This window comes from Hirundo rustica, chromosome 6 (genome assembly GCF_015227805.2).
Source record: "Hirundo rustica isolate bHirRus1 chromosome 6, bHirRus1.pri.v3, whole genome shotgun sequence".
Lineage (NCBI taxonomy): Eukaryota > Metazoa > Chordata > Aves > Passeriformes > Hirundinidae > Hirundo > Hirundo rustica.
In genome coordinates this window covers 34,045,154-34,072,363 of record NC_053455.1, presented here as the reverse complement: position 1 = coordinate 34,072,363, position 27,210 = coordinate 34,045,154, and the positions used below count along the sequence as shown (strand labels likewise).

Below are 27,210 nucleotides of genomic sequence, written 5' to 3'. Positions count from 1 at the left end.
TCAGCAAAGTATGTGTGACTCATATAAGCCATAGTTTGCTGAATCATCCATTTTTACAGTTGAAGGGCTTCACTCATTCTTGCATAACAATTGCACAAATGCAGCCTAAACTGGGTATAAAATGCTCCTAAATGTGGAGAGTACTTTACAGCCTCTGCACCCAGTTAGTTCCAGTACAAATATTACTTACTATAAAGAGCAGTGGCAAGCAGAACTTGAAGAAGAAAATCCAGGGCACAAAATATTCTGGTTATATGGCATGCTCTATGGAATAAAAAAGTACAAATTCACACATACAAAAAAGTGGTTATACTGTCATTTATTTTGCAGCTTAGTTTCTTATCATGTTGCTTTGGGCCAAAGATTCTGTTATTAGGGTTTAGAAATAATCGTATGTTTATTAAAAAAAAAAAAAAAAGAAACTTATTTTAAATCACTTAAAGAGCTTGTTTAGAAAAAAATTTAAACATGTTCACTTCATTAATTTTGTGTTAGTAGTATAATATCTGAGTTATAAGTGCTTCTGGTAGCCCTTACATAAGTCAGAACTTAGTTCCTTTTTTTAAAATTTACTTGTAAAATAGGAAGAATTAAATCATGTTTTCCAGTATTAAAGGATCTTCATAAAAGTTTCATTATTAAAAGTAATTTCTATCTCCACTATTCATTTTGCATAAAACCCCCAAGATAGCATACAAATATTCTAAGTGAAATCTTACAACCCTAGCATGAAATACTGATAATAATGTGGGTTCAGGAGTACAGAAAGAGCATTATAAGATACTAAGTTCACTGTTCATCATCATCAAAACAGCCAGGACTGAGAAGAAAATAATTTTAAAGTATCTGAAAGTCAGCAAGAAAAACACAAAGGAAGGTGTTGAGACCAGATTGGCTGGATTGAAACTTCCAGTCTTTCCAGACTTGTAATTCCATTCATCTCTGGAACAATTCTGAGTGCTGGAAATCTTTTTTCATAAATGTATGTTTTACATTTGTGTATTTCAGTAGTAGTGATAGCAATAGTGGTATGTGTTATTATTTCCTTCATGTGCAGAACACCACTTTCTGAGCACCAACGATACCTGTGATCTCAGACCTGACAAAAATTGGATTACTGAACAAAAACTAACCTGTACTGAGTTACAGCAGCATGGATGTCCATAGGTTACGGTGATTAAACTACTACCAAAACTTAGCTTGGTTCTCTGATTTTTGTTGGAGAAAATTACTGATTCAACTTTTCATTTAGAGCTAAGCCTGTTAGCAGCAGCAGCTTCTGTAGGATGTATATCTTGAACACTTTAAAATCATGTTAAGAGAAGTGATAACAAATAAGCATCTCAATGCTGCTCTTTAGGAAAGAAGAGTGATAAGGGGGAGACTAACACACATCAGAGTAAGAAAAACTTTTCTCTATGCACATCTTTTCTTGAGGTGCTATGTGATCGTAAAGCTCCATTTTAGAAATACAGAACTGGTCAGGCATTAGGTCATAATATATTTGTGTTAAGATATAAGATATGACTGTACTATGAAACTCTAAAATGGATTTGGGAGCTTTTTGATATATTACCAGCCCCAAAATTGTTTTTATTCATTAATAAAATGAGTTAATCTATTTTCCATTCTTTAAGCAAAACTAAGCTCTACTTGAAACACTTATTAACTGTGTTACAGCACAAAAACTCCTTTAATGAGCTTGCCCAAATCTACCTTAAGGGGGCTTATTTGAACATTGCTATCCTCATTGTAAAAACCACAGTCACCACAGCCTCCTCCATTATGGCAAAGCCGTAGATCCACCTACAGATACATATAGGGGCAGCTGTTGCCTAGCACTTAATGTAGGTAGCATTCTCTTTGTATGCAAGCATCCTATCAAGTTACTCATTTACAAATTACCTTACAACATTCTTCTCCATCTTCTATTCTGTATGTGCATATGTGTGTACAGAAAGACACACATACATTAAGATGAAAACTGGAAAGTACACATAAATATCCAATCCACAAAGGGCTTTCTAAATTCGTAACCGTTCAGTCTTATCAGTACAACCAATCTTGCTGATCTTTGCTAGGAGGCAGAAGTGCCAGGATAATAATATGACACACAGGGTTGTTCCCTGCCTGCTGAATAAAATGTGGATTTAAAATTTAGGAAATATTTACTGTATATTTTAATATACTCAAATATATTTAAAGTCTTTTATACAGCAAGATAATTGTTAATTAAATGAAAGGGTTTCAGTTCATTTACATGTGTAATATTTGCACAATAATGTGTTGTGTTATGCATTTTGTTGACATTCTTATATTCTGCCAGAGAATATGCTGCACAGAGTTAATGAAAGAAATTATATGATTCTGCTGGTAATGTTTATTTACTGTATTATCACCATACAATTTAATTATTCTGATCAGTTGCGACCTGACTGTCATTACAGTCATGCAGAGATAGGGCAAACATTTGGAACTATAATGATAATACTTTAACCACTTTGCATTAAATTATAGGCAATATTTAAATTTCTCTCCAAACTTAGAGTAATTTCTGTCTGGGAATGTACCTTTTACTTCAAGTTTGGGGGGCTTGTTTATTTTCCTTCCTAATAAGCAGAGTTATTTCTAATTCATTAGAGTTCCTTTAAAAATCAGTCTTTTGCATGCATATAGATTTACTCTTGAATGTCTAATAAACAGTTTTGATTTGGAAATTAAAATTGGCAATTGATTAGACCACTCCAGAGCACAGTATAGCTCCACACTGATGAGAGCTACTCATAGATTTAACTGAAGGCAGTGCAAATTGCAGCTTATATACAAGCACCTTACTTAGAGAGCTAAATGACAGATACTAGCTCTTTCATTGACTTGAACTTATTTGCAACCAATAACACAAATGTGATAAAAATCTGGGTAGTAAAAATGCATTTGCTTAGATTTTACATGGTTTGTTTGAGACCTAATCTTGATCTTGTTAAATTTGCTGGTAAAACTCATGTAAACATCAATCAGAGGTGTAATCCTTTTGCAGATTAAAATGTTCTTGCCTATAAGAGGAGATGTTAGCTATTGGTCCACCTGAAAAAAATAAAACAAACTTGTAAAACAATCATGTCCGCCTGAGTCTGAATTAGATGGCTCCTTCAATATTCATACTTGTGGTTCAGCAGAGGAGGAGGTTATCTTTCATAAGATACAGAAGCCAATTACTGCTTTAGACTTACTGAATAATTCACTAAAAAATGAATACTGGAAGAAGTGTACTTAATGCTTTACTCAATTCTGAAAGTTCGATCAAAATGTGTGACTGGATCAAGCAGAAGCTTGGCACTAAATCTGATACGCCTTTTCTGAGAGGAAGATGCTCAAAAGATCTGGAGTATTTTTTCTGGTAAATTGGCAATTGTGATTGCCTGGGGGATTGGACAGGGGTAGAAACTGTTTTATTGAATGGATGAGAATTCTGAACACAGCAGGAAACACAATCTACAATGCTTTCCAAATTGCCGGCACTGATATTAAACATGTATGCCTCATCCCACTTGAGTAATAAGAGTACTGTGACTTAAATTTATTTCTCATAGTGGGGAAAAAACACATCCCACTGTGATAAAGTACTAGAATAATAATGAGACAACCTGGAGAATGAGCTCTGTGCTGTTCACTGTACACCTGTGCTGTAGTACCTGCCAGTCAGTTCCCATGGCCCCTCCATCCTGTGTCCCGCAGTCCCGCGCCAAATTGAATCCCAACAAAAAGACAGTTGCTGTGCTGCATGACTCCCAACCTGAAATTCTAGCTCATGAGAACTAATGGCAATTGTATTAACTGTTTAAGCACTATCTGAATGCTAAAAACATGAATTCTAGGTTGTTTTGTACTTCCTGCTCATTTTTCTTTCCTGATCCCAGAGGAACTGCAACAAAGGGTCTGTCCCTGTCTTCCAATGTACTTATTTTATAATCCAAGAGAATCTGGGGATATAGAAAACACTTCTGGTCAGGAGGAAAATTGCAAGGTCCATTTCCTAGAACTTGCCTGGTCCAGTTCCCTAAACGTGGCAATTCCTACTACTTTCCCTGGACAAGCTCAGCACAGTCTCGTGCATGTGTCCTATCAGCAGGAAGCTTTCCCCAGTCCAAGGACACTTGCACCAACAATGTGGTTTTACTACTGAAGCTTTTTCATGATCAAAAGAAAAATGATGTTGCTTAAAGCCTTCCCCTGGATGGCACAGGCCACCAGCCAATCTTACTGCATGGTAAGAAATACCCCATGCTTTCTTGTCCTTCTCTTCATGGACTCTATATCAAGCTACATTTGGAGGTGATGGGAAGTACAGCATCTACTTGAATAATAAGGAAATGTTGTTATACAGTTGCCCTTGGTAATTTATCATTCTTTAAAGAAAAATATGGGGAAAGAAGCCATCAAAAGGTTCAGCTAGGACAACATAGTTCAAGTTGCATCTCCCTGTGTTTAGCACATGATCAAGATATTGAACATCAATAATGAAACCATATGGACTAAATTTTTTACCCACTCCATTCCCAGTTCCACTTTTTCTTGTGGCCAAGTCTGGTTTTGGCGTTCGATCTGTTCTAGTCACTCCTCCCATCCCTTTGATTAAATTAGTTGCATATGTAGATTTGCGTTCGTGTGTTTTCTATTGTCAGATAGCATCTAATACTGCATCTCTCTCAAATGAGAGTAAGAAGGATGGGCACAAGCTGCATTTTATCTGTGGGTTTCTCCACTGTCTTCCCAAAGTATGTAACACTTTTCTCCTCAGACTTTTCTCTTTTTTGCCTTATCTTCATATATCTTGAAGAGTTCTTTGTGTGTTAGCTTCCAGTAGCTCACCCTCCTCTCTTGAAAATACAAGGACTGCAAATAAAAAAAATTAATAGAAAAAATAAAATAAGGTTTTAAAAAAGCTGGAAAAAGCAAATTGCATTAAGAAAATAGCAACAGGCTAATGTGATCCCACATAATTTCCTAACTTGTGGTGTATGAGGAGGCAGTGATGGATTTCATGCTGTGAATGTTTTATAACTACACTGAAAAAATAGCGTTTTATTGTAGGTTTGTTTCAGACCTCAAAAGCCTAATGATGGTCATGCCAAAATAGCACAACATGGAAGTGGTAAAATAAACCCCAAGCAGATGCCTCATAGGAATATTCTGTGCCATATGATTGCATGGTTTTACTAGGGAAGGCTTTCTCATACAGATAGTCCAATGGGTCATTAGTGAACCTGCCAGTCTTAGTGGACATTTCTGTTCTCTGTGAAGATATAATTCCTCTTCCTGATCCTTAAGGCTTGTTCACTCATGTATTTTTGCATCACAAAACCTGAGAGATTCATATATCATGCTAAATATACTAGATCACTAATATATTGCAGAGGAAGTCTATTGAAAGTAGAAAATGAAATTTTCAGTGATACCATTAAGAAAATCTTAATATTTTGTAGCTTTTTCAGGTGCATTACTGCAATTTTCACCAGTTCTAGTTTCCATCTAAGAGTTACCAGACACATGCATTTGGGAAACAGGATGTGTAGTATACATAGAAGAATGAGTCACAGAAGAAAAGGGCAGAAAAAGAAGGGAGAGAAATAGCTAAAACTGGGAAATGAATGGCAAAAGAGAACACTAAATCAGAAAGTGTGAAGCCAAATCAGGGACAGTTTTAAAATCTAAAAATAAAGCTTTCAAATAGATACAAATAGGAGTAGAATTAGTCTGATCCTCCATACGGGATCTCTCTTTAAAATATTATTTGCAGTCAGACTGAAAGGGATTTTATTTTAAATGCTGATCATATTTTGTGAGGTGCAGCCTGAGAACTGTGATTTATGTAAAGAGACTCCTATGTAATGTTAAAGATAAATAGAATTATTTGAAGCTAGAGGAAAATACTCCAGCTCTGTTCTTCATCACATTGGCTGATTAATATTGACTTTCTAGTCTTTTGTGTATTGCCTGATACCTGCTACTGCTTTTTCCAGCTGGTTATTATTCACTCAGCAGTAAGAGGAGAGAGCACCATTTTTTTTTACCTGGGTGGTAGTTATGAGTTAGTAACAATCTTGCTTGGAAAGATCCAGTGATTCATCCAAAATGATGGAATGGGGTATCCTGATCCATCTGAAGGTGGCACAGAAAGGCCTGTGGGTTTTGAGATGAAGTAGGATTAATTTGTGATGGTGTAGCAAAAGTAATGTTCTCAGAACTGTTTCTAAGAATAGCAGGATGACTTCTATAGCAATCTTGTGAGTAATTTGAGAGCAGCATTTATTCTGTGTTTCTGAATCTCATGAGAACATTTGAAACATAAATATACATAATTGTACAACAGATTTTTTTTTTTAAATCTGACCTTTTTTCATTTAAAATGGCTTGACTCACATAATAAATTTTCTGTGGTCTACAGTGTTTGAGGAATCTTTGTGTTATTTGGAAAGCAAGAGTATGTGCCAAATCTTGGGCCTCAAATTTCTTTACCTTATCTGTGAGCTAATTATAAAAGTCTATGGAAATGTAAGTGGTAGATTTGAAAATGAAAGATCTGGGAGCTTCAGCAAGACAGCTGAACCACAAGAGAATCATTCTCAGAAGATTCATTAAGATGCTGGCAACGTTTCTCCATGTGTTTCATTTAATAGAAGCAATCACTATACAGTAGCCAGCATACATGATCAGTGAAATATACTCATGGCCAACATAGGAGATAGTAATGGTCTCACAGTTTGAGGTAATCCCAAAGCAAATGTCAGCCACTCACCAATCTTGAAAGCCATTGATTACAACTCTAATGGAAAATCAAATAAAAGCATTGACACTGTTGAAGAAAGGAAAATGTGATGTGGAAAGATTAAAGGATAGACACTCTGATCTAGGTGAATCCAGCTGAATTAGCTGAAATGTTCAGAAGATTAGTAGTGGCAAGAGGCAGCTCCTTTTGCATTCTCAAAGTTCTAAAGTTGTTAGTCCCAAGGTCAGACTGCTTCAGGGCTACCTTGTACCTAAATCATGATATCTAAAGAGTGTTTCTTAGCAAATTATTGCAAAACCATATATTCCCAGTGTCCTTCCTTTGGAGACATCCCTTGCGCTGCTGGGCTGGCAGATATCAAAGAGATTATTTCCTGTAATCTAGAATAACATGATTTCTTTACATTTCATATATTTATGGCTGCCATAAGCTTATGTTTCTCAATAATATAATTTTACATTCTCACACCAGGCAGAAATTTGATCCCAAGCCTTCTATAAGCATTTTTTAAAAGAAAAACTGAAAATGTATATGTAAACATATGCACATTTGGAATTTTGTAATATTTCTTAGACAGTAATACAGTGAAGCATGGAAAATTCCTAACAGTAAGATTCATATAGCATAGAACTTGAAAATATATACAGGAACAATAGGCCATAAACAAAGACTGCCTGAAAGTCCAAGTTAACTGCTACAGTCAATGTCATCTACATAAATGCTAAAGTAATAAAAGCCAGAAAAAGCTTACTGCTATGTGTTGTAATCAAGTTCTCCACCTCAAAATTCAGCAGCTGATTTTGAAAGTTTGTAACTACTAAGAAACTTAGCACCAGATCAAGAAAAATTATTCTCCTGGATTCTGTTATGTCTTTGTCTCATTTTGTCTATTCCTGCACTTTTAGAAACTTTAACAAAAATCATTTATCCTATCAGATCATTAATATTGTGAAGCAAACTTTTTCTGATGGTTTCAGGAGATCAGGGACAAAAAAATAGACAAATGTGCTGGACTACTGTTTTGCTTGACTCCTCATTCTTGCAGATAAACTTATTTTCTTTATCTGTTTTGAGCAGCGGTTATAAGAGTGCTTCTCAGGTGGTATTTTTATTTTATCAAAGGTAATTACTATGTTGATTCAGGAGGGCATATCAGCAAAGAAATGGTATCTCAAGACTTCTTTGATGGTAATCTAAAAGACAATAGTCCAAAGAACATGCTCAAAGTGTATTTTTCACTGGATGGCCTTTTGCAGTGCACCAGGAGTCTGTGCCCTGAGCACAGCACATTTCTAGTCAAATTACTGGGGAAAAAAAGCTATTTGTTTTTACATTAACATTTGCTTTTGCACACTAGGTGGATTTCTGTATACAATATATATCAGTCAGCTGCTTTCTCCATTGACTTCCAAAAAGTTTCATTCTTTGATGTTCTCTTGAGGTTTAATTTCTTAATTTCCCAAAATGCTTTACCAGTCCACATTTAGCATGCCCACTCTTACTGTTCTAAATTGATGCATAGCCAGTCAAGCTAAATAACAGTTCCCAGCAATCTCAGATACACAGCATTTTCAGGTACACATTTTCTAGTAACAGTAGGAGAATAATGTGTGGTTAACATATTAGAGTGAAATCAAGAGATCTAGAATCAATCCATGCTCTTACCACAGGGACTCAGTACAACCTTGGGCTCATCATAGCAGGAAAATAATATACAACACATATCCTTGGGCCTCTGATGATCTAGGTGCCTCACTCACAATCTAGTCTCCCTAGCCAATTCCAGGCAACGGACAAAAAATTGTTGTAGGTGTCTCCCATTTCTGTCTTTAAACAGGATTAGACTTCCGCTCCTTATTGGATTATTCTCTACATGCTCATTCAATGGCCAGTGCAAAGAAGCCCAGATTTTGAGAACCATAGACACTGACACCAGCAGCATCAGAGCCTACCAAACAGGTATAATGTCACAGAAGAAAAATAGCTGAAAATGTTTATTAATTTTGAAATGCTTAATTTTTCAAGAACAACTGAAAGATAAATTTTCAGAAACAGCTGGAGCATTGTCTTCTGAGGGCAGGCTGATGGAGATGGGCCTGTTCAGCCTCAAGCAGAGACAACTGAGAAGTGACATTGTCTGAAGGGAGGTGGTCAGGAGGATGGAACCAGACTCTTCTGAGTGGTACCAAACAATAGGACAAGAGGCAATGGGCAGAAACTGATGCACAGGAAGTTCCACTTGAATATGAGGAAGAACTTCTTTACCGAGTGACCGAGCACTGGAACAGGAGTCTCTCTCACTGGAAATACTCAGTAACTGTCTGGACACAATCCTGTGCCGTGTGCTCTAGGATGACAGAGGTTGGACCAGATGACCCTCTGTGGTCCCTTCCAACCTGACCCATTGTGATTCATGTACGAGACATGTGTACATAATCATGGATGCGTATGTGTGCATGGCTACATGCATGTGTGCCCGTGAATGAGTGTGTGTGTGTGTGTGCGCGTGTGTATGAAAGACATTTTAAAAACAAAGGTTTAGAAGATTGATTCACAAGCATTTAGAAGATTGATTTAGCAATGGAAGAATTCAAGCAAAAACCCAGAGCACATTTCCAGCCATGTGTTCTTCATTGTACTTGTCTGCATTTCCATCTAGAATGAATAACTGGAAACACTCTTGTCAGTACACCAGATCACAAGAGGAGCAGGATGCTTCTTAACTACCACACATTTCGTAAAGGAGAAAAGGCTGTTTGCTGTAGTGTAAGTCAGATCAGGCTGAAGAGAAGCAATTCTGTCTCTTCCTCCCACACACAGACAATTTACACCTGCACAATTCAGCTGTGCTGAAGCATTTTAATCAATCTCAGAAAATCAAGAATTGGGTTTAAAATTCCCTTCTCATGAAAGATCAGAGATGTAGGAATGTCATATCATATATGTTGCAGCTGGTGTGTACAATGGAAATAATTAAAAATAGTTTCTAAAACCTAACTAATTTTTTTCATGTATTTGTGAATTGGATTTAGTCATTAAATTAACTGAACACTTCTTTGTACAGCAAATGCATGTACTTTGTTATTTACAGTGGGAGATTTTTTTAATCCTTACAGAATGTGGAGGCTAAGAGGAAATATGTAAAGCATTACTATTATCCATGATTCATTGACAACAGGGCAGTTTTTGTCCATACTTCAGAAATGGTGTTTCCTACAATAGTGCCAACTAAGAAAAAGAGCCCATTTTTCTAAGCACTATGGAAACAGAATAATCTTAAAACAAGCCCTACCTCAAACAGTTTACAACCTAAGGAATGAGAGAAAGCAGATAGGGATTGTTACTCTTTATGTCTTGCTTTGTATAATGAAACTGTAAAGAATTATATAAATTGTTTCTAGTTCTGATGTAGCTTTGTGATTTGCAGATTAAACTGAAACTTAAGTATGGTTTCTGCCTTACTGTTCCAAGACACACTTGAATTTCTGGATCTGAATAAACCTGACAACCTTCTTTCTCACAAAGGCTTTTAGTCTTACTTCCACAGTTTTTTAATCAAATTTGGATGAAAGGGCAGACATGCTGAAGCTTTTCTGATGCCTTCTAATCAGAATTCTAAATCAGATGAGGCATCAAAATCAGATCACACTTCTTTATACTTAAGCTGAATATTAATACTGTTTATTTATTTGCCCTTAATTGTTCTGAAGTTGTTAAAATGCTCTCATATAAACTAGTGAACTGCCTGCAAATGTTAGCAGACTAAGGTAGCAGGGGGAAATTTGATGGACAAAAATAGCTTTAAGGCCTTGAATGATAATTCTAATATCTTTGGGGGGGAAAAAAAAAAAAAACACAACAAACAGTTATCCTGTCTCTGCTTCTTCTGTTTGCAAAATGCCTCTTCAAATGTCATTTAAAAATATATGCAGGAGCAGTAGTCTCCATGCCATCCTACAAAGTGCAGATGTTTCTCATCAATTGTTGAAAGGAAATCAGCAAGCTGCAAAAAGGCAGCAAGTAGAGTTCCTAAAGCACTGCTCTTGGATTAGTCCTATTTGCATCTGGATGGATGTAGATGTCACTGAAAACAGATGTGGTTATTAGATGGACTGACAAAGCAAAATAATGGCAACAAAGGGAGATATCACACCGGAAAAACTGGGTAACTTTGAGGACTGGAGTTGTAGAAATTAAATTCAAACACTAAAATCAAGCATTTTGAAATTAAGAACAGAAGTTTTACTGTAAAATACAAGCTTGTCAGCTAGAGGAGGCCCAGAAGGAGAAGAACCATGTAAACATCAACTGGATATGAAACTATGATCAAATTGCTTGATACAAAATACAAATCCTATATATTACAGTGTATATATATACATACTGTATAATACATAATATACATATAATACAAAACTATTACAAAATTATTTGAGCTACCAATCTGCTAGAGCCAAAGAAGAAGATAAATACATTCATAGGCTATTTCAGGGATAGGGAAGGATTAATACCATTAGTGCAGAACCCTGGCAATAACTCATATGAACTGTCCGGCACAATTACTGTGTTTCATATTCAAGAAGTATTAATTCAACCGAAAGTAGTTGCAGAGATGGGCTATTCAGCTGGTCTTGGAAATGGAGAGCCAGGCATATGAGAAGAAAATGAAGAACTGGTCTGGTTCATCTAGAGTATGGAGATGTCACGACGGACTAAATATATCAAGGGGGGAAATAACTATTTAAGGTAGCAGACAGTGTTGTCATAAGAACACATGGGTATAATCTGAATAGACTGAATGAACAGATTTAAGCTGAATATTAAAATGTTTTGTCTTAATTAGGGAATGAAGAGAGAGACCAGCTTCCCACTAAGTATGGAGGAAAAACACATTGAGTTGTCCTAACACAGAAGTTTGCTCTAACCCAAACAGGTCAATATAACAGAGAAATTATCTAACATAGGTGCCCATGTGAGCAGAGCCACATAAGTTAATGGCTTTTTTGTCCTTATTACTTTATAGAATTCTCTCAGCTGTCTATGCACAACTTCATTTCTGAATTGAGGTTTCAGCAGAGTAACCGAACCCTTTATTCCTTTATGTATATACCCAAACCCACCAAACTAATCAAATAAAATATATGGGTTGAAAAATTGGGAGTCAACTATTTTTGCCCAAATTATTTATGTGTGCCATGCTGTGCTGTGTAAGATGGGGATTCAGCCATTCAAAAAGGTTGTGATATTATTTTAAATACAGTGTTTTCTAGGGATTCCCAAAGAGTTAAATTCCTTCCTACTTGGTATGTTTACCACCCATTGTATAAAATGTTACTATAAAAAGAATTTTGTTCATTTCATTGTTTAAACCCTGGAGATATCAAATATTCCTAGAGAGCTGGCGAGCAGGGATTTTACTGACATGCCCATGTAACACTGAAATACACTGGAAAGGACTAATAAATTCTTCTGGCACATTTGTCCCTAAACTTGTATGTCTGTGATCTGTCTGCTAACAGGTACTGCCTTAACATCTGACAGACCAACATCTTTTCCATTTGTAGCTGATTGTGATGTCTCAAAAGAATTAATTTTACCATTGATAACTAAATTATTCTTGAGAAAGCAGAGAGGACAATGCAAAAGTATTTACTGAGTCCAGTCTTTTTTCAGAAGGATTAAGTGTGTCCTTTTTCTTTATAACTCAGCTCTCTCTGAGATCCAAGACTACCTTTTCATGGTTCACAAGTTGTTGTTGTAATCAACTTGGCTGCAGGCCCAAAGCGAGCTGTGTGACTCAGTGACAGTTGCAATCAGTGCAACCAAGAAAAAGACAAAGAGCCAATACATTTGGAATCCACAGCAATGGACGAAAATGTTTGGAGAGCTTTTCAAGAAGTCTATTGGTTGGAGAGTTTCAGATTAAACTGATGTTTAAGATATTAAAGATCATTACCAAAGAACATATATACAGCATCTAATGCTGCCATTTTTTTTTTCTTAATTTAAATAGTATTATGTCTCAATTAGATACAGTTTTGTTAATACCTCACAATAAAATGTTTCACTGTTGCTGTGCACTACAAGACTATTGTTTAGGAAATGCTTACACGTCTTTTAATACAGGCTGCAAGTTACACTATCCTGAAGCCACAAAGAGGTCAAGAATGTAATTTACTGTATGCATGAGCTTAACTCTTAGAAACATCTATGAGATTTAAATATGGCCTAAAAATAAAATCAGTTGATTTTATTATTACCACGTACATCCCAGAGCCCCATATATCTTCTTGAAAAAATAATGTCTCCTATTTGCAATTTGCAGATTGCTTTGAAATCAAAAATGTTACTTCATTCGAAGGTATCTAAAATTTTTCCTCTTAAAAATAATAAAGTCCCTTGGTACAAATTAATTGTGTGAATTCTTTCACAAGCATTTTGGTAACATTTTTGTGATCTGCTTGTGAGAGCAATCAGGAATCCACGCTAACACTGCAGGGAGGAGTTGAATCTAGGGCGAGATACAGACAATGTTAGGTCGTTACACCTGTTCTGCGCTTTCTGCAAGGAGAGGAAAAATGCACAAGCATATGAGAACGAGTTAAAGATATCCTGAATAGCTCCAACTTATGTAATAGTACTCCCACTTTCTCTGCTAGCAATTCATTGCTTCTTCATGAACAGAAATGTACTTAAAAGTCACCCACAATCACACATATGAATACAGTCCCACTCTCACATTTGTACAGCAATCCCTGTAATATTACCTTGTATCCAGCAGCCTAAAAATGAACTTTTAAGGAGTAACATACAATTCACATTTCAAATAGTCCTGGGAACTCAGGAGATACCTCAGTGAGAACTATGACATGTCCCCCTGTTACAAAGAGCCTTTGGTTACATAAAAATTGCCAGATTGGCTCAGATTAGTTGTCCATCGAGTCTTGAATCCTGTTTTTGAAGGTGACAAGTACCAGATGCTTCAGAGGCAGGTGCAAGAAACCCCCATAGTGAACACTTATGTAATAGAGAGGGTTCTTCCTAAAATGAGGCAGTTGGTGGGTGGCTTGTGCTTCACAGCAGGAGAGTTTATAATGCCGTGAAATGTTTATCTTCGTTATGTAACCATTGATGTGATTACCCATCTATAGTCAGCTTGGGCAAAAAGTGCCACAGGGCTTTTAATAAACACTGCTAATCAAGACCTTGTTTTATTTCTCAGCTGAGAGACATCAGAGCAATTGAGGATCTGAGAGACCCTAGAGTATTATACTAATTTGCCAGACCGATCATCTTTTACAATGCAGAAAGTACTCTTAAGTAGGGTTTGTTTGGCCATCTAACAGGTGAGTGTCTGGTATAAGCTAGTCATTAACCAGAAATACATCCCAGTGCTGATAACTAGAAGAAGTGAATTTTTAGGGTTACACATTATGAGCTTGTATCGGGGAAGTAAGGAACAGGACTTTTTTCTTCAAGTCCTTGGGGGAAAAAAAAAAAATCTCTTCTGCAAACTGAATTAAAAATAGCCCAGGTCTGAAGCAGACTATAATTCTAAGATAATATTAATAATCTCCACTACTCTAGATGAAATATGGAGGTTTTTTCTAAAATAAAAGGATGAATTTGCTCCATAGTAAAGAAGAAAGGAAAGTTGCAGTAATAAAGTAGGAATGGAAACGTAGTATAAGTACTAAAAAACTCATCTGTACAGGATGCTTGATTTTTAAATAAGTTTATATTGCTATTTTAGATTTTTGTTATACTTCTCCAAGTTGAAACTTTTGTCCAAGAGACAGCATGCATAAATAATAATTAAATTGAATTTGTTTGATGGTATAATCATGTCATTAGTTAATTTAGCACAACAATGTATGGTTTCTAGAAATAATGGCGCATACAGAGTAGTCACCACATTGGTTTGCAGCACAAGATCATTTGCAGGAAAATAGACAAGTACAATGCAGAAATTCTCTGCGTTTAACATTATTTTAAACTAAATTATTTTGATGAAACGGCAAAAATGAGCATGGTGGAAGAAATTGGAATAACTGGAGTAACGCCTGAAGTGGTAGAAGGCAAGTTTCCTCTTTGCTATCCTGTTATGGTACAGTCTATTTTCTAAAGCAAAGACTATGTGCAACATTCACTTGCACTTGAGTTAACACTCCATTCAGACCTTGCTTATCCATTCCTGATTTCTTTCTGCTTCTATCGGACCAGAAAACCTTGAGAGAATTATGTATCTGTTTGCATATCTGAGGGACCCTTAAAAATAGAGTGGATATTTCCATGCTCATTTCTAGAAGTGAGGGAAATCAGGGTGGAATAAGAATTATCCTCCTATGGAAGTCAAGTGATGTAGGAACTTACTTCCTCATGACTAAACATATTAAACGGTTGTGTAAATGCTCCTTGCTCATGAAAAAAAGCCAGGTCTGCTTGAACGCCCAGCAGTGCTAAGTTGAAACTTACCCATCTGTGCCCTGAAATGCATTAAAAGTCTGCATAAAACTGACCGCAGCATCTCAGCTGAAATCTCCTCAGCTACATTGCAAGCTCTTGTTCCATCACACCATACCCTGGAAATATTTTAAATGAATTGCCAAAGACTGCACAAAACAGGGATGTGGGGCTGGGAGGAGAACCAGGACTGCTGATGGGTCATTCTGTGTTCTGCGCATTAGGCCACAGTCTGCCCTAGACAGCGCATTTCTGCATGTGGTACAGAAATGTGTCTCCTGCTCCTGATTCATATGGGCTGAAATGACTGCAATGAAACTGTCCCCAGTTGCTGGCCAGCAGGTATCACTGTAATTTCTGAATATATTTGGGGCTTTCCTTTTGGAGGATCCTAAGAACTGATTTTCTAGGTGACTATTGATCATAACAAGTCAAAAAGTAAATAATAAAAACAAACAAACAAAAAAACCCAACAACAACAAGCCCCCCCAAACATTAAAAAGCTTAAATTAAGAACAATATTCTAAATAAGATTTTGCGTGTTTTTCACAGAATAATTACTTCTTAGCACAACCATCCATGAACAGATGAGATTGCAGCCTTTTTCAGGGTATTTAGTCTGTTTTCTTCCTTGGATTTACCCAAATTTTGTACCAAGCCACACTTTAGGCTGGCACAACTCACCACTGCCTCCATAAAAAGCAGTTTTGCACTGTCACCATCTTCTTGCTCCACACTCCACATTATCCATTCTTGGGTGAGTGTGTTCATCTAGTCGCATGGTTGGCTGGAAATACTGAAAGACTAATCAGGATGTTTTTCCCACGCTAGTTTTAATCCAAGTGAACATCCCAGTGAAGTACATTGCCCAACACACAGATATTTGGGCCACCTAAGGTGCCAGATATGTAAGGGAACAGAGTAGGAGGAAGGTGATGTTGATTGTTTCAGTACCAATGCTGTCTAACTGGCCTTACCCTAAAGCATGTAAGATATCACCAAAATCAAACATGTACTAATCCCAAAGCACCCTGTGAGCATGCTCAAAAAGGACAGAATAGACATCCTGAGCAACAGATCACTGCACGTCAACCACATCTGCCACATCAACATCACAAGATGTGTTCCCCATCCTCCCACCTGGGTCTCCATCACGTAGCAGTAATTTCTATCCAGCTAGTTCTAAGTTATTGCAAATCATTAACTGGAAAAATTTATGAAACTTCAATATTCTGATGAGTTAGATCCATCTCAAATACATTAGAATTGATAGGGGTTTGACTCTAACGTTGTTTTGTATCTTGCTGGAAAACATTTTCTGAGCCAGTAGCATCAAGCAGAACAAATAATTTTTTATCCCATGTTCAGTAATAGGATTCCTGCTTAAAACTTAACAAAATCTGACTTTGCTGATATACTAATATAGATTTAATTAGCTCAGTTTACCTAAATCCTTATTAAGATGTGTGTAGTGACCACCCAGTGTTTTAACTCACACTAGGATTGTGAATGAAAGCTACTGCAGAAGAAATTCCCAAATGATCTCTAAAAATTTTCCTCAAAATCACAGAACACCCGTTTGACCTTCATTTTTTGTAAATGTGTCATTAGCATGTGGATACAAACATAAGCATCGTGGTGTTTTGTGGAGGTAGAGTTCAAAACTTTCATACTTAGGACTTAGAGCTATGAATTGGTCACTTAAATTCTGCAATGACTGACTAATCTGGATTGCTTTACTTAACTTCCACTGATCCTATTATGGATTTTAAGATGTGAATGCCATGCAGATCAGAATTTAGCAACCTAACCCACATAATACATCTATATATAATTCTTCTGCCACAGACTCAGAGTCCTGCTATACTCCATAGCCATTCCTGACCATTTCTTTCATCAGAGGTGTCACAGACACATGTGGAACTGTTTCAAGGAATGGTGAATAAGAAGACTGAGCCAAATGTATATGTTTTGTACCTGCTTGTACATGTTTTGCCCATGATGGTATTTTGTGAGTGATCTCTCTGCTGGACCTTATCTCAATCCACAAGCCTTTCATTATGTTTTCTCTCCCCAGTCCAGTTTCAGAGGGGAGTGACAGGGATGCTTTGGTGGGTGCCCAGTGTCCAGCCACGCTACACTTGCACAGATTTCTTCTTGTATGTTATATGGCTTCCTAATAACATACATTACCTTCATTTTGCTTTAGGGTTGCCTGACGGTTGCCTCCCCAGTTCAAAAGTTCCACAGCTACCAAAATGTTATAGCAGAGCAATGGCCTTGACATATAAATTAGTTTTCGTAAAGTGCAACTTAAGAGGCATTTGATATAGCAAAACATCAAATGCAATGTAAAAAATAATGATTTTTAACCTCACTTGCCCTATTCCATACTGAGCATATCTTGTCTCTAGCTAATGAGTCATCTCTGTACCCACACCAAAAAGTGAGCACATTTCAGCAGCTCTAGTGAATAGAATAACAGAAGCTTTCCAAGTCATAGAGAAGGTGGCCAGATTTCAACTCAGAACACTTAAATTGTCCAGATTCTAACAACGGAAAGCAAAGAAGCACAGAATTTACAAAGACAAGGCCCCAAAACATGTGGTGGTTGGGACACAAAGTAGTAAGTTGTCGGAGGTGTCTGAATAGTGACACATATGCCTAACTTGCTTCTGCCTGGTTTACACAGGCAGGACTCACACATACTACCAAAATAAACCATTTGCATTGAAAGCACCTGTCCACTTAATTCTGCTCAAAAGAATCAAACCTGGAAAGCCCTGAAACCAACTGCTGCTCAGCAAAATAATACCAGTACTCCAGGTACTCAACCTTTCCAACCTGGACAGGGGAACACAAACAGAAGTTCAGAACAGAGATACAAATCAGAGCAGATTTTCTGTCCTCTTCAGGATATTCAGGTAAAGGGAGAGAAAATGCTTGCAAGACCTCTGCTTCACATACTGTTGCATGAGACTGTTTGCAGAAGTCGAAGGGCCTACCACGGGTGAAGAAGCAGTGGGTCTCTCTCCTCTTACTACCACCACACAGAAAAGTAGAAGCCCAGGACGAGTCTCACATTTTTCAGTTGACAACTGAATACACATTTTATTCTTAATAAAGATGCTCATGGAAACATTAAAAAGACTGAAATGATTTTAAAATATTTGTGGTATATTAAAAACCGGTTAATTTTTTTGAATTGCCACAATGAAAATATTTTTTACATTAAATATATTTAAGGAATTAGAGTAAAAAGCCACACACCTAGATTAATGATCTTATCGGCATTGTCTCATTTGTCAGATGCAGTGAATAGAGCTATACCACCATCTGACAAACTGAACTATCCTTGAGCATTCTTGTACAGAATCAAAACTACAACTTACAGAATGTTAAATATTTCAACTTTAAAGCCAAAAGAAAATGGGAAATAAATTAGCAGGAAGTCACATTATCTTGCCAGTCACAAGACAGGAAGTTCTCTGAAAGAATTCTTACTGCTAAGTAAAATATTTTATTGTGCCCACAGCTGAGTTTTAAACACTTTTTCATGTGAATTGTAAAATTATATAAAATTGGGTTTGCAATGTGTTTTAAGAATCTGGATGAGGTTGTGCCATGAATAACTGTTCCATTTTTGAATGTATTCTTCTGAAAAAAAAAAAATATATATATATATATAAAACAATTGGAATTTTTCCCCCAAAGCCTCCTAGATAAAGAAACAAATTTTAATATTGCAGGTTTGAGACGTGTGCTGCTTGAAACATGTTCATGTCTTTATCAAAGAAAGTATGATAGCAGTTTACTGTAATTGTACCATTAAGTTTAGAGTGGAACCCTTTTATAGAAACATGGAATTTTGACCCACAGGAATACTGCAACATAAACTATCTAGTCTTTCTTTGCCTTCTAGGTAAGATAAAAATAGATTTTGTTTAAAATGCTCTAAGTAACCGCTCCACAAAATAAAAATCTGAATAAAATTGTATATGCTTAGTGAAAAGGAACAATTTCCTTAACAAATACGCTTCACAAATGAAATACTGCCCTACTTCTGAGCATTCCATCAAACGCTGCAAGCTTATAGTCTGGCCTTCAGTGATGTGAGGCACTCCCGATTCCCTTGAAATGGTAAAAACTCCTTCTCCTACTTTCCTATGTTCCTGTCTCTCCCTTCCTTGGGAAAAAGTCAGCCAACTGTAGTGTGGGAATCAGACACATTATTATTGCCAGGGGAACCTGCCCCATCTTTTTCAAACAGAAAGAGAGAACGGGTCATTGCCACTCCTATAGTACCACCAGAGCTGGGAGAAAAATCTCAACAGTTCCAGGAAAAAATTAAATGGAATTACAATTGACAGAGAAGGTTCTTAGAGAGCAGCTGCAAAAAAAGTGAGGAAGAACACAGGAAGCCTGGGATAATGGAATGTGCATTGGGAAAGTGATGTCTTACAGAAGCAGCTCCACTATGTTTTGGGTTCTCCACGAAGTTTGGACAGTGAAGCCTATCTGTTGGCAAGCGTGCATCCAAAGACAAAGGAAGAAATAAAAATCCAAGCGACAGACAAAACTACAGTATAATCTTTTATTATAACCTAATTGATGGTCTGACTCATGATTTTTTGAGTCCTCCAGGTTTGCAGCCCTGCTCCTTTTTCATCAGATCAAACATCACATTTACCATGCAAGTTCCTGAAAACGGATTTGGTTGCTGCTGCTTCTCGATTTCACTGCTTTACCGAAATCAACTACAAATGCTTCCATTTCAGCCTGCATTTAGAAAAAAGGGACAACTCGAGCTTACACAAACCCTCTCGTGCAGTCACTCCCCTAGAGCCGCAGTTACGGAGTCACGGAAATAATTATGAAAAGGGCCCCGCTTTTCCACGTCTCCGGAGAGCAGCCCGGCACAGCCTCGCAGGGCAGCGCTCGAAGCAGCGCAGCCCGGGCTGCCCTGATTCTCCCCGTCTCGCCAATGCAGCCGCTCCACGCCGCGTCCCAGCGGGACCCGGGGGCTGAGGGCGGGCGCTCCGGGAGGAGCCGCCCGGAGCAGGTATGGGGCAGGGGGTCCCGCTTCACCGAGCCCCTAGCGCTCCCCAGAGACAGCCGCACTTTCGCGGCCGCGCTCACTCCGGCTTAAAAAAGTAGCGAAAGAGTGGGAGCCCGGCCCGCAGGCGGAGACTCCGGCGCTCAGCCGCGCTAGCCCCGAGCCGTTCGAGCCGGACCCCTCGCCACCGGCGGCCCGTTTCCTCCCGCCACTCCCGCGGCCCCGTTTCGAGCAGAGACGGCCGGGCGCGGCGGGACCCGGGAGCGGCGGCCCCGCGCCCTCGGAGCAGGAAGGAGCGCGGCAGCGGCCAGCCCGCGTATCCCTCCGCGGCGCCGTGCGTGCGTGTGCGGCGACGGCTCCCCGGGAAGCGCGTGAGGCAGCGCCAGGGGGAGGGAACTACTTTCAGGAAACTCGAGCGTCGGGCAGCGCCGGGCGCCGCGGGGAGGGCGGCGGCGCGAGCCCGTCCGGTGGCGGGCGCGGGTCAAGGGGATTACTTTCCTCCCCTCGCTCTTCCCTCCTCTCCCGCCTCCCTTTCCCCCGCGGTTATTTTGGATCAAGCTGTGGCGGCGGAAGGAGCCTGAAGTCAACGCTTCCGCCCAGTTTTCCTGTGAGGAGGAGGCGGGGGCGGCCGCGAGGAGCCGGGGCGGCGGCAGCGGCCGCTAATGGAGTTGCTGCCGGGGAGGAAGCGCCGCCGCTGAACTTCCCCGCGGGCTTTCTCCCTCCTTTCCCCCTCATCCTGCAGCCGAGGGCTCCTCTCTCGCCCTGACAGCTCCGCTCCCCCTCCCTCCCCGCGCCTCTCCTCACACAAACAGCCGTGACGCATCCTCGCTCTCCGCCGTCCCCCCCCTTCCCACCCCCAGGCTGGTTTAAAACGCCTCCCTCCCCCCGTCGCCAGCCTTCTCCTAGGGGCCGGCGCGTCCTCCCTCCGCAGTGCTCGGCGTCGCTTTGGAGGGGGTGGGAGATCTTCGCCGAGCCTCTCTGCCCGCCTTTTCCCCTTCCCTCCCCGCCTGCCCCGGCCTGTGGCGGCTCCGGTGTCTGGAGGAATTTCTGCCGCCGCCTGCCCCGGCTGTGCGCGGGAGGCGGGCGGGCAGGGAGGGAGGCGGCCGAGCAGCAGCAGCGGGAGGAGGAGGAGGAGGAGGAGGAGGACAGTACGAAGGCGGCTGCAGCGGGAGATGAGCTGCAGCGGGAGGACGGTGCGGTGCAGCTTTTTGCGGTGGGGAACGCTCCCTTGTCTCCACAACTCTGTCCCCCTCTAACTGGGAGCAGCTCAGTAGCAGAAGATACTTGGTTTTTGCTTCTGTTTGCACCACCACCTTCACCATCACCACCATCATCATCGTCTCCAAAGACAGTGGAAATACGCTGCACCGCCGGACAACAGGATTTCGCTTTTCCAGGATAAAGACCGCCCTCCTACTCCTTCCCCCCCCTTCCCTTACTCACCGCACGGCCCGTGCCCTGGCCGGGGGCGGCAGACCGGGGGGGGTAACAATGGTGAAGTTTCTGGTGAGTTCTGGCTGCGCCCTGGCTGCGTCGGTGCTGCTCCGTGTGCCTGTCGGATCGTGGTGAGGAGAAAATGAGCGAAGAGACGGCGACTTCTAACGAGTGAGTGGCTGTGTTCCCCCTCCCCTCCGCCCCGGGATCGGAACGGGGATGGGGCTCGACGCGTCCCTTCGGCTCCGCGCCCCGCGGGGCCTTTGCCCGCGCACGTACGTGTGCTGTCCTCCCCCTGCGCGGACTGCGCATTTCTGCTCGCGTATATGGAAGCCCAGAAAGCTCCCTCTTTGTGAAGGAGCTTGGTTCGGAAGGGCTACGAGCCGCCGGCCAGAAAAGCTTGGTTTAGTTAAAGCCCGGTAGAAAACGGTGCAGGTAACGATGGTGTCTTGGAGGGGGAGGATAGGTCTGAAATGCCCAGAGAGGTGTCGGCACGTACTCTGATAATATCCTATTACTTGTAGATATTTCACATGGAAACTAGTGTGTGGGAGCTTCATCCTGCAGGAAACTGCTCCTGAATTTTAATTGGATGAGTCAGTCAGTGTAAATACAGCTTAAACCTACCCTAAAGCCCTTTTTTCCCTTTCTTTCTCTTTTGTCTTTTTTCTTTTCTTTTCCTTTTTTTTTTATTTTTTTTTTATTTTATTTTGTAAATGAGCACTTGAAGCTTTTCCCCCCTTCCCCCTCCCAACCCCTCAGAGAGGATGGGGGTAGTTCAAGGATCTCTTAATATTTTTACTGTGACTGGTTTGGAGGAAATCCAGAGGAGATTGTGTGTGTGCGGCTGTATTGCCCTGCATGTAGTCTGTCTTTGAAATACATTTGGGTCGGAGGCGATAAATATTTGTCAGAAAACATCCGAGTTCTTTATAGCGTTGAAAAAGGCATATAAAGTATTTTGAAACTTTTCTTGTGATCGGGAAGTTTAAAGTTGATTGCTGCGGTCTCCGAGCCGTAGCGTTACGATTTGCGATCTCGGTGTTTGCTCGGGCTGATTTTTATGAATGATGCGATGACGGCCGCGGCCATGGCGGTGGGGAGGGAGCGCTGCGCCCATTGTATCTGTAGGTAGCGGTGAGCGGCCGGGGAGCAGCCGAGCTGACAGACAGGGTGCGGACGGGGCTCCTCCGGCAGGAAAGACGGATTTCCCGTTTCACTGCCTTCTTCCGAGCGAAGCCTGCGCACCTTCCCGTGGGCTCCCCAAACCGGCCTTGGGGTCCCCGGGGAGCGGTGCGGGCCGGGCCCCGCGGGGAGCGGAGCCCAGCGGGACGCGGGGCTCGGGCGCTGCCGCCCGCGGCGCTGAGCGGGCCGGGGGGAACCGGGCCGGGGGGAGTCGCCGCGGCGCCCGCGGGGCCGGGAGCTGGGGCCGACGCCATGTTTCCTTTTTTTTTTTTGTGAATCGCTCTCATTTGCATACCACGATCTCCATTCATAAAAAAAAAAAAAAAAAAAAATTACGAAAAAAGAATTGCTGTCACCGCCGCTGACCTGCGGCGGAACCGGCCCTACGGAGCGCCTGAAGCGGCTGCTCCCGGGCCAAGGGCCAGCCTGCGGCCCGCGACCGGCGGCGGAAGGTCTCCGGGACCTGCTGTATTAATATGTGCTGTTCGCTGCTTGTTGACACAGTTATGTGGGAAATATCAGCTCGGGGAGGTGCTGGGAGCACGTGATCCGCTCCATTCATAAAATACCTGGCTGTCCATTCACAGTGCAGTACAGTGTCTGCATTCAGCAGCCTCGCAGATCAGACCTGCATGGGAAGGGAGAGGCAGCCAGGCCGGCAGGTTTATCGGAGAGGGCAGCAGAAAGAGGGCTTATGGCTGCGAGCATGGGAAGTCACTGTAAAGGGGGACATGGAGGGACGAGAAAGGCTTATTTTTATGGTCAATATTTATTCTTTTCCTATAAAGGAGCATTAATTCAGAAGTACCTTCTCGCTGTACCATCTTACATTTAAACTACGAAGAGTTTTATTTAGAAAATGTTGAAATGTTTTCCCCTTCAGGAATATTGAGTCAAAAATAGAATACTGAAAATCAAATTCATTATTATGAACATATTTTAAAGACAGTGTTTTAATCCATTTGGACTGGTTTACATTTTATTGAACAATAAAGTCTTACATCTGCAAGATATCAACATGGTGCAGAGGAAGTCAGTCATACTTAATGAGGCATCTGAAAATGTTGCCTATTATAAAATGCAGGTGACAGTGAAGACGACTAAACATTGCGATAGAAATCAACATTGCGATTCATTTTTTTGTCTGCTCACTTTGAGAATTTTACATCAAATTAGCAATCTTAGTTTCTCCTTAACCTATGCCGTGGCTAAAGAGACCTCTGAAATATCAGAATACCAGAAATGTTTTTAATATGGCATAAATTGTTTCAAGGGCAATGTATTATCTTTGATTTTAAATTTATTGAAAATTAAAAACCCCATATTGAAATTTACTGATGAAGGAAATCAGACAATGTATTTGTTTGATGTAACTGTTTTGTGGTTGCCAGCGTTAAAATGGTGATGCTCATTGCTCATGAATATGCTTTTTCATTATCTTAACAAATTACACTGAGGTGATCCTGAATTATACATTTATGGAGTGGAGGAGGCTTGTTGTTAGTACAGCCTACGAGAATGCCTGAAATATTGCTAATCTTTACTTAATATAAGAAAGGAAAGCTCATATACAGTATTTGCTTTGAATTTATTCAGTGGTGCTATAGAACTAAATCTGTTCATATATAAATACCCTTACAAAGCACTATAAACAATGCTTTTTCTTAAAGAATAGATGGGGGGTTTTTTTGTTGGTGGGCTTTCTGGTGGTTTTTTTTTGTTTGTTTTTTGTTTTTTTTTTTTTTTTAACTTATTAAAATATCAGAAGAAAAATAAGAAAAATGTTTATCGGTGGCTTTGACAGCATTTTTGACGTGGCCAGTCATCATTTCTCTCTGGTTGCTTTTGCGCATAGAACAAGCGTGTCACTTCAAATGGCTGGGAAATATGATTGAAATGCCAGATAAATAATTTGTGAAAATAGGTCAGATCTGCAAATTTAAATCCATCATATATTAAAACTTCACCATATTGAATTTTATCAGTAGAATTAATGACATCAATGGCCTTGAGTTCATTAACAGTCCTTTTGGCATGTAAGAGTGAATACGGGTACTTTGCAATGCATTTTGTGTCATTGTAGCTACCAGGAATATTCTGGTAATTGAGTGTTATTCTTTGCTTGTAAAACTTCATTTTACAGAGTCAGATATAGATATTTGTGGTGTCTAGAGTTTGACCTCAGTTAATAATAAATTCTCAGTGGTGGTGGGAAAGATTAATTAAGAAGCTACATTAAGGACTACAAGGTTTCTTCTTGATCATGGACATATGGAAGGCAGCCTTATAAAATTCTGATTACTACAGTTGCATCTTTATTGGTGATTTTAACATTGCTCTTGTAATGATGTTATTGTATTTGTCAGTTAGGTATTAGTTAAATGAAAGTATTTCTATACTTCCAGGTAATTTTATTCTTTTTCTTCCTCAGTGATGTTTTGCAGTCACAATGGTTGCATCAACACAATATATTCCCAAAATAATCAGTTTTTAAATGAAGGAATTAGTAGAATTTTTGGACTCATTGGTAATTCACTACTCATGCAACTTAACATAATAATGTCAAAGGAGACATGTCAGTGAGTACTGTACCAAATTCCTGTTTTGGTGGCAGGTTTTAATTGCTGTCTAGAAATGTGACTGAATTTCAGTGTTAAGGAAAACAGAATAGTTGTGCTGTGTAGTCCTCATTCAGTAAGGATGAATGATGACAGGCTTAAGATGGAGTCGTAGTTGCTGCAATCGAAAAGCAGGAGCACTGCTTTACTGGCTTGTTTACTTTCCTCTGTGTTGCAGGTGGCTGCTTTTTATTTCAGGGAGTGCTACTGCTCTTGAATCATATTCAGAGTTACTTTTACATAATGTATTTTTACAGATTCAGACTGTCACATGCTGATTGTTTTACCACATAAATATACTCATTTTCCTAGATAATTTAATTAAAGAGATTGTAAATTAAACACAGTATATTCTAATGCTGTGTGCTTAAAAGCCTCAGGTTATAATGCTATAAACATCCTCAAGTGTTGATTTGAAAAAGTAAAGATGAAATACATTTTTAAATAAGGTATTTATTCTTGTCTTCCTTCAGTATATATGAAAGTACTGTTTCTGTTTCATTTGTGCTTCAGAATTGTATTGAATTTGTCTTACAAGCCCAGATACTGAAAGATGAATGGGAAATTGTATCACAGAAAGTAATGCCTATTACTTTGGGCTTATTGGTTCTGGGAGGATTTTAACACTTTTCAGCAGGCTAATTTTCTTTCTGCTGTTCAGGGCATAGATGGACTCTGAAATTCTTCATCCCTTAATGGAAGGAATTTGTAAATAGAACTGTTTCTTGGTTTTGTTTTTTTAGGAAAGGATCTTCTAACCCAATTGATTATATTAAATCATTGCAATTCTGATATACTTTCAGTTGAGGGGAGGTTGCTTATGGAGTCCTTCGGAGACTTTTCCTTATGAGCTGATTCTCGCTGTCTGGCTTTATGTTGTATGACACTATTTTGAAGGTGAAACTGCATTTGCATGTTACATAATCTGAGAGTCAGTTGGGGGGGGTTGGTTATTTTTAATTTTTTCTTTAAAAAAGATTCACCCTAGCAACGGTCCTTGATTACTGTGATATTGCAGAAAAATGCTTTGGGATGTTTCAGCATAACTGGAACAAGCAATAATACTTGAATTCAGGAATGCCGAGTGTTACCCGTGTTTGTTTATTTAAAATGTAATGCTCTTGATGTGTTAAAGTGACTGTGAGGACATGAGTTTTAAATGTAAAGGTGTTTCTTGAAAAGAATACATCCTGACAGGATCAGAAGTCACAGAATTAAATCTGAGGGCAGTCGTGGTGCATTTGGGGGTAAACACTGGCAGTTTTGTTTGTTATTTACCCATTCTTGTGTATATCTGGAGAAATCGTGTGTATAGGTGATGACTTAATGGGATTATGACAAATACCAGAAATAAAAAATACTCCTCAGAGTATTGACACAATTTTAAAAAGGAAACAAAGGAAATAATTTTGTCTTTTTTGTTTTTTACTCTGCTGATTCAAAAAGAGTGAGTATGATCTGACTTAGAGTGTATGTTGTCTTAAAAACTGTTGTTCAAATGTTTTCTTTCTCCCTTTTACTCTTCTCCATCAGTTAGAACACCTCACAGGTTACTTAAAGGAGTTTGAAAGATGTCTGCAAGTTGCCATATTGTTCAAGATCCCAGTTTCTTTATGGCTGCTTTAAGAAGGAAATCTCTCTCTTTTTCCTTTCCGTTTCAGTGTGCA

General features: G+C 39.7%; 1 protein-coding gene and 1 long non-coding RNA gene across 2 annotated transcripts in view; one reads left to right on the top strand and one right to left on the bottom strand.

Moving 5' to 3' along the window:
- Positions 1-635: 635 nt before the first annotated feature.
- LOC120754058 (uncharacterized) lies at positions 636-21,889 on the bottom strand. The gene is made up of 3 exons (XR_005701315.2): positions 21,750-21,889; positions 6,072-6,180; positions 636-4,893 (listed from the first exon to the last, which is right to left on the bottom strand). It is a non-coding gene; the product is annotated as an uncharacterized LOC120754058 (long non-coding RNA).
- SPRED1 (sprouty related EVH1 domain containing 1) overlaps positions 21,771-27,210 on the top strand; it is a 60,964-nt gene continuing 55,524 nt past the window's right edge. The window contains exon 1 of the mRNA XM_040067194.2: positions 21,771-21,911. Coding sequence (XP_039923128.1) covers positions 21,883-21,911 — 29 coding nt within the window. The 5' untranslated portion in view covers positions 21,771-21,882. The remainder of the gene's footprint in view (positions 21,912-27,210) is intronic.